This window comes from Carex rostrata, chromosome 31 (genome assembly GCF_964058835.1).
Source record: "Carex rostrata chromosome 31, lpCarRost1.2, whole genome shotgun sequence".
Classification (NCBI taxonomy): Eukaryota; Viridiplantae; Streptophyta; class Magnoliopsida; order Poales; family Cyperaceae; genus Carex; species Carex rostrata.
The window spans coordinates 230609-239238 of NC_135948.1; the positions used below are offsets into that span (position 1 = coordinate 230609).

An 8630-nucleotide genomic window follows, 5' to 3' on the forward strand; every position below is an offset into this window, starting at 1 on the left:
AATAAATGGGTTTGAACAGTCAAAACTCCAACAGACTTAATCAATGGGTTTGAACCGTCAAAATCCAACACAAATATCGAGGTATGATTGGTAGTTTACTTTATTTAACGGCTAGTAGACCCGATATTATGCATGTTGTATGTCTATGTGCTAGATTTTAAGTTAATCCAAAAGAGTCACATTAAATTTTTAAATATATCAAGGGAACATTAAATTTAGGATTATGGTATGGTAAACAGACAAGTCTAGAACTAGTAGGGTTCACAGATGCTGATTTCGCCGGGGATAGAGTAGATAGAAAAAAAATACAAGTGGGACTTGTCAATTCCTGTGTGGATCACTAGTATCTTAGTCAGGTTGGAAACAAACTTCGGTCACATTGTCTACTACGGAAGCCGAATATGTCGCGGCCGTAAATTATTGTACGCAATTACTATAGATGATGCAAACATTACAAGACTATGAAATTAATTTCTATAAAGTTCCAATAATGTGTGATAATACAAGTACAATTCAAATATCCAAGAATCCCGTTCTCCACTCAAAAACAAAATATATTGAAATTAGACATCATTTCATAAGGGATCATATTGAAAAATGGGATGCAGAACTCCAACACATTAACTCCAAAAATGAAATTGTCGATATATTCACAAAGCCTCTAAGTACTCAACAACATATTGATCTTCGCTACAAATTAGGAATGCTAGAATTGAAAGACTAATTTCGGGTATACAAGTTAAAATTGTAAATATAAATATTCATTCATATTTCTAAAATTTAACAATAAAAATGCTATGTGACATATACCGTTACCAAGTCCAGAGACCGTTGTAACGGTCCCCAACGGCAGACCAGGATTTGGACTGATTTCCTTCCAGTTTTTGTCATATTTCCTTCTCCAAACTTTCCAATTCTTAATTAATTGATTTTCTATCAAAAATCATGATTCCACGTCCAAAATTTTGTGTATTTCACAATTCTAAATTGATATATTCCCCAATCTATATCTAGTTGCCATACAATCAAAGATGTGTAGCCCTAATCACTTCTCCTATTTAAGCACATCTTGGAATACACATTTCACATCATCATTTCATTCTATCTCCCTTCTTTTCACCTCATAATACAAATAAAATATGTCTTCAAATTGCTCCCAAGACTCTCAAAATGAATATTCTATTCATGCTTTTCTTTCCGACCTTGAGTCCGATGCCGAGTCTCCTATTGAGTACTACACATGTCTTGTATGTAACAAAGATAGCACAGCATGGAGCATGTTCACATGCAATGATTGCAACAAAGACTTACATCCTCGTTGTGTTCTCATCAATCCGGTTCATCATACTGACCCGAGGTTCAACCTTTTCATATGCGTCGATTACAAGTGCATTCGCAAAGCACAAGAGAATCACAAGAGGAAGCCTAAAGAAGAAATCAACATGAAAGATGCCAAAAAGCCAAATGAGGAGAAAAAAATTGAAGTGGAGACTAAGCCCGTGAAAAAATAAGTCGTAAGGGTTTTTAGAAATAGTTCATTTGATTATCTATGAGTATTTCTATGTTTTCGAATTAAATTTCTCTCAAATGATGTATCCTAGGGTATTATTGTTATTTTAATATATTTCTTTAAATCATGTCCTCTAGTGATCATCATAAATATAAGATCATTTATACAACAAAAATACACCCTAGTTTTTAAAGAAATGAAATGATAAAATTATAATATAACTTCAAATATTCTGCCTATTTTAGAGGAACCAACACTTGATCATTTATTAAAATTCAAAATTATACAGATTAGAAGAATCACCATAATTATCAATTAATAATCTTAAGTTTTAATATCTTGCCTAAAATTAGAGGCGTATGAACTTGATCAAAACCTAACGTCAATATTCTCTTAATTTAGAAGATTTGATTGATCAAGTTAGGTCAAATTTAGCTTCAACAATTTTATGACCAACAAGGAGTCAAAAATCACATATATTGTACTATATAAACTCAAAATTCATATTTAGTACAAATTTTCATGCTTTATTTTCAATATTTATTTATATTTTATTGTTGGACCTTAATTTACAATTTTACCAAATTAAGGGGGAGTGCATGAATTGAGGGGGTGCTCTCTCTTCGTTTTGAACGTAACTATATTTTATTTTCTACCATTTTGACCATTTTCAAAAAGGGGGAGAGATATTACAAGTTCATGCTATATTGGTATATCATGGTGCATTTTACAGTTTTTCTTCTTGAGTATCTGTGCAGGTTCATGACAAGTGAATGATTAGTGATTACACATCAAGGATTAATTAATACACTGCAATACAACATCATGGATGTAGTCATGAAGCACAAGACACTGAATAGCAAAAGTATTAACTCAAGATTAAGGATAACGTATATGTAAGATTGGTAAAATAAGCTTGAGATTGACCTAAGTGAGGCCTACCGTTGTCACGGTCCAATGACTGTGATAACGGTATAAATAAATCCTATACAAATCTCATGACGCATAAAATAGGTTTTAGCGTCACCGAAACGCTAATCCTTCCAGAGCATTTCCGTGGTGGGCACCGTTGTACCGTTATCAATAGTGACCATCGTTATACTCCAAACCACTCCGATTGACCTACCGTTAAGGCGATCCCCTGTACCATTACAACAGTCAGCACCACTTACTTTCTTTTTATTAGCTCTCTATAAATATAAGCTATACCAAGGTTTGGAGTATCACTCTAGCCGCCTTCAACTTTAATATTTCGTATTTACTGATCTAGAGAAAGCCGTTGTTGCTTGTGCACTCCAACTTCAATATACACAATCAATCTCAAGCTTATTCAATCAATCAACCAACTCCTAGAGTGATCATGTGTGATCGAATCATTTACTACTTCAAGCCTTGTGCTCATCTTGCAATCCTTGAAGTTCTTGCGACTCGGATTGTCCTGTTAGGGTCGTATGACTTCCCAGAAAAATTGTAAGGGCTCACCGGTTCCACCTTGTACTAATTTCTCATTGGATAAAGAAAGGCACGCCATCTAAAAAGCTGCGAGCCCTGGAGACGTATGCGTTAGTGTCGAACTCCGTAAACAACTCTCATGTAAAGTGTCTCTAAACTCTACTATTTACTTTACATTTAGTTTATAACAAAGTTATTCTAGTTTCTGTCAAAAATAACTTATGGACACGTTAGAATATAATTATTTGGACAAAAAATATAAAAATGCCTATTCACCCCCCTCTAGGTGCCTTTGGGACCAATAAAATGTTGTTTGGATTGTAAATTTGAAATAGTGAATAGTTGTAACCGATAAAGAATTTGTTAGCAGTGTGCTAATTAAGATAAAAGATATATACAAGTGAGATCTCAAATAAATTGTCACGACATGGAGATAAAAGAAGTGATGTTAATTTTGTTTTTTCGGGATTGTGTTGGCGAAAATCCGAGAATGAAACATTTTTTTTCTCTCTCTATCTTTAATGAATAGAAAATATCAGTTATTCTAAATATTTCGAATAGCAAAAATATTATTTGAATGCATATTGTTATTCCGAATAACTCCATATTCTAGCTATTCTCACTTCATCCAAACATACTTAAATTGTCACAAAAGGAACGTGACATGGACCAGTGAATTGAACAGAATTTAAACTTGCATAAGATATGTATCTGAAAGAAATTAATTTTTCGTCAGATTATTAGATCCGATTATCAAACATATTTTTAATTAAATTTTCATTTTGAATCATCAATATTATTATTTCAGCACTTCCAAACTCATTTATGTGCTGGTGATAACTGATTGCAATAACCATTTTGAAAATGCATAAGAAAAGTTAAGCGAGTTTTAATTTACTAATTTGATATTTATATTTATATTTATATTTATGTATCAGGGGCGGACTCAAAAACTTGATAAGAGTAGGCAAGAAAATGAGTTAAGCCGAGAAAAAAAAAATGAGTTGGAAAGAAAATAAATTTGCAACACAAGTGAGCAAACTTGTTCATTAAAATAGACACTAGTTAATTAAAAAAATACAAAGAGATAAAATCTTTTATTTTTATTTTGAAATGCGGCAGTAGCTTTCGTATTTCTCTTTTCATTTGTGTCTGAAAAGAGTCTATACAAATTTTTCGATGCCTTTGAATTTTGAAATCTATTTGTTATTTTTAGAAATTTTAATTTCATTGTTAGAATGCCATTGTATCAATTATCAAATATAGAATGCGATGATTGTCTATATATATATTGATTATTTCAGGGATGATTAGTATATACCGTAATTAATCATTTAATATCGTCTACATTTACTGCTTCGAACAATCCTATAGGTTTGATAATAATAATAATAATAATAATAATAATAATAATAAATAAAAGCATTTCTCAAAATAAAGAAAAAGAAAGGGACAGTGGAAAAGAAAATAATGCAAATCAAACGTAGTTAGTTAGGTGTTAATACGTACATATAATTATATTTGATGTTCGTCAAGAAAAGATAAACCAATTAATTCCGTAAGATAAATTAAGGTTTCGTTGAACAAACAGAAACAGGGTCAAGAAAAGAAGCCAAGTGCCAACCAATCTTAATCTTGGAGAATTCATTTAATTATCATTACTCACAAGGCAAGTTTTCAGCAAACTGTTGTTGGATCACCTTTCCACTCATAAAACCATCTTGCAAGCAACATTAATTAGTGGTTTTGGTAACTTAGATTAGCTTCTTCTTCAAGTCATGTGATATACACCACTCCTGGTCCAGGATAACCAAAACTAGGAATCGATTCCCAGAACCAGACTAATTCCCAAAGTCAGAAGATACAGTTGTATTGTATTCCATGTTCATTGAATAGTTTCTGGTGACAAGTCATTACTCATAAGAACTCCGTGAACCGGGAAATCGTAAACCGGGTTGTTTGTTACCTTCACAATCTACGTCGGTATTTTGTACCTGGTTCTTCTAGAAAAATGTCTCTTAAGACGTATTGGAAACGGTCACTGACACCTTACGACCGACGTGGCAAGCAATAATTAGAAAATTATTCGAGACGGTACCTTCACCGACGGTCACCAGACTTCCCAAAGGCCTATAAAGTGGGCCTTGGATGGTCTAGACGATTCATCCAACCTGTTCATAATAATTCCCTGAAAAATCAATCTAGCGCTCTCTTTACTCTTTCAAGGTATTAATTTCTCGCTTCTCTACTTCTCTCGCTATATTTTCAACAATCTTTTGTTCATTTAAAATTTAGATAGATAGATAGATAGTTTATATTAGAATTAGCCGTAGATTCTTGCTGTTCTTTAAGGACTGTATTTCGATTTTGTTTATAGTTCTTCGTAAAACAAGTCTGGTATGACTGAACGAACCCCTTTTCATCGTTTCGAGCGAAATCGCTTTGTTCAGAGGCGTTATTCTCAGATATGTGTTCGTAGTTGTTAATCGTCCCTATCTATTCTGATCCGTTTTGATCTACGCTATTTCTTCCGATCTGTTTTGATCAACTGGATTGTTGCCTTTTACGATGATATTCGTAATTAATAGGCGCAAATTGTTGTGAACTGAGGGTTTTTTTTTAAAAAAAAAAAGCTGGTTGTACAGTTCAGATCTGTTTGTAAAAATTGGGCCATTTATCTAATCACCGAGAAGACTTGCAATCCAGGGTTGCAACCTTGATTTTGACGAAAACATATGTAGTCATAGGAACCCTAAAAGAATTTCTTGGTCTGTCGGAGAAATTTCTTGATTTGTAAGAGGAATCACTGAAAAAGAATATCGATCTGTCATAGGAATCCGTTTAAAGAATTTTTTGACCTGTGGTAGTAATCACTTACAAGAATTTTTTGATATGGTAGTAATCGGAGAAATTTCTTGTCTCTCTGCCTGATATATGGTGATTTGTGTTTTAGTTCAGTTGTAAAACACTTGGTGTTTAATTAATCCAAGTCTGTTTATGACTGTTCTTTCTGATTTATTATTTGGGGCTAAATCAATCTATATCTATTTGCTTAACAGATGCAGATCTTCGTTAAGACCCTAACTGGCAAGACTATCACCTTGGAGGTCGAGTCATCTGACACGATCGACAATGTCAAGGCTAAGATCCAGGACAAGGAGGGCATCCCCCCGGACCAGCAAAGGCTTATCTTCGCTGGCAAGCAGCTCGAGGACGGCCGCACTTTGGCTGATTACAACATCCAGAAGGAGTCCACTCTCCACTTGGTGCTCCGTCTCCGTGGTGGCATGCAGATCTTTGTGAAAACCCTCACCGGCAAGACCATCACCCTTGAGGTCGAGTCATCTGACACAATCGACAATGTCAAGGCTAAGATCCAGGACAAGGAGGGGATCCCCCCGGACCAGCAGAGGTTGATCTTCGCTGGCAAGCAGCTTGAGGACGGCCGTACCTTGGCCGATTACAACATCCAGAAGGAGTCGACCCTCCACTTGGTGCTCCGTCTCCGTGGTGGTATGCAAATCTTTGTGAAAACCCTCACCGGCAAGACCATCACACTTGAGGTGGAGTCGTCTGACACCATTGACAACGTCAAGGCCAAGATCCAGGACAAGGAGGGTATCCCCCCGGACCAGCAGAGGTTGATCTTCGCTGGCAAACAGCTTGAGGACGGCCGTACCTTGGCCGATTACAACATTCAAAAGGAGTCGACCCTCCACTTGGTGCTCCGTCTCCGTGGTGGTATGCAAATCTTCGTGAAAACCCTCACCGGCAAGACCATCACCCTTGAGGTGGAGTCGTCTGACACCATCGACAACGTCAAGGCCAAGATCCAGGACAAGGAGGGTATCCCCCCGGACCAGCAGAGGTTGATCTTCGCTGGCAAACAGCTTGAGGACGGCCGTACCTTGGCCGATTACAACATCCAGAAGGAGTCGACCCTCCACTTGGTGCTCCGTCTCCGTGGTGGTATGCAAATCTTTGTGAAAACCCTCACCGGCAAGACCATCACACTTGAGGTGGAGTCGTCTGACACCATTGACAACGTCAAGGCCAAGATCCAGGACAAGGAGGGTATCCCCCCGGACCAGCAGAGGTTGATCTTCGCTGGCAAACAGCTTGAGGACGGCTGTACCTTGGCCGATTACAACATTCAAAAGGAGTCGACCCTCCACTTGGTGCTCCGTCTCCGTGGTGGTATGCAAATCTTCGTGAAAACCCTCACCGGCAAGACCATCACCCTTGAGGTGGAGTCGTCTGACACCATCGACAACGTCAAGGCCAAGATCCAGGACAAGGAGGGTATCCCCCCGGACCAGCAGAGGTTGATCTTCGCTGGCAAACAGCTTGAGGACGGCCGTACCTTGGCCGATTACAACATTCAAAAGGAGTCGACTCTCCACTTGGTGCTCCGTCTACGTGGTGGTATGCAGATTTTTGTGAAGACCCTCACTGGTAAGACCATTACTCTTGAGGTGGAGAGCTCGGACACCATTGACAATGTGAAGGCCAAGATCCAGGACAAGGAGGGAATCCCACCGGACCAGCAGAGGTTGATCTTCGCCGGGAAGCAGTTGGAAGACGGCCGCACCTTGGCTGACTACAACATCCAGAAGGAGTCCACTCTCCACCTTGTCCTGCGTCTCCGTGGTGGCATGCAGATTTTTGTGAAGACCCTCACCGGCAAGACCATCACCCTGGAGGTGGAGTCGTCTGACACCATTGATAATGTGAAGGCCAAGATCCAAGACAAGGAGGGGATTCCCCCGGACCAGCAGAGGCTCATTTTTGCTGGTAAGCAGTTGGAGGATGGTCGCACCCTTGCTGACTATAATATCCAGAAGGAGTCGACCCTTCACTTGGTGCTCCGCCTCCGTGGCGGGAACTAAGTGAGCCATCTGGCTCTTGGGTGTTTGCTGCTGCTCTCATGGTATGGTCTTGCAAGGTCGGTTGATGGTGGTTTGAAAGTTTGTCTGTGCAAGTCTCTGTTTGTGTTCTGGGGGGCTAGCTTTGTATCCTGTTTTCTTTTGTTAATGTGCAAGTTTAATTCTGTTAAGGTTTGGGAGGGCAGTGAGTATGAATTTGTTTTAACAAGTTATGGAATATCATCTTCTATGTTCAGTATTTCTCCTTTGTCGATAGATTGCTGCTTTTTCTTATTTCTATGGAATATCATCTTCTATTGTTAATGTTACGTACTGGCATTTAAAATAAGTCGTAGAGAGTCTAGAGACAAACATAATGTTTTAATAATTATATCTGACTGACGAGTTTTCTTAGCTTTCTATAATGAATTATTCAATATGACTGATACCGAATCCAGCAGTAGGTATAAAGGAAAATAATATATAAGAGTTAAAAACTTCCAATATATGTGACTTTGTGAGTCGTTCTCTCTCCAATAATAATTGTTCACGGCCTCACGGGCACCATATTAAAAAAGTTGCGTGGTACCCATAAAAAGGTGAGGGATCCACATAAAGGCTAAAACCATTGTTTGTGCTTCCAGTAAAAGCCGACATTTTTATGAATATCTAACTTTAATTATAAATTTCAAATCTGCCTCAATTTCCAGTTTTTATTAAAAAATACCCAAACTGGCTACTAAATTTACGGTTTGGAATTATTCCAAACAGTGAACCTAATCGCCAGTTTGAAATTATTATTT

General features: G+C 37.7%; 1 protein-coding gene across 1 annotated transcript; it reads left to right on the forward strand.

The window, feature by feature from the left end:
• The first annotated feature begins 5025 nt into the window (after positions 1–5025).
• LOC144547472 (polyubiquitin-like) lies at positions 5026–8086 on the forward strand. The gene is made up of 2 exons (XM_078296128.1): positions 5026–5188; positions 6022–8086. The coding sequence occupies exon 2, from the start codon at positions 6022–6024 to the stop codon at positions 7849–7851; it is 1830 nt and encodes a 609-aa protein (XP_078152254.1). The 5' UTR covers positions 5026–5188; the 3' UTR covers positions 7852–8086.
• The last annotated feature ends 544 nt before the right edge of the window (positions 8087–8630 follow it).

Excerpts from the sequence above, each read along its gene's own strand:
- LOC144547472 (XM_078296128.1), top strand. The coding sequence starts at position 6,022 with ATGCAGATCTTCGTTAAGACCCTAACTGGCAAGACTATCACCTTGGAG.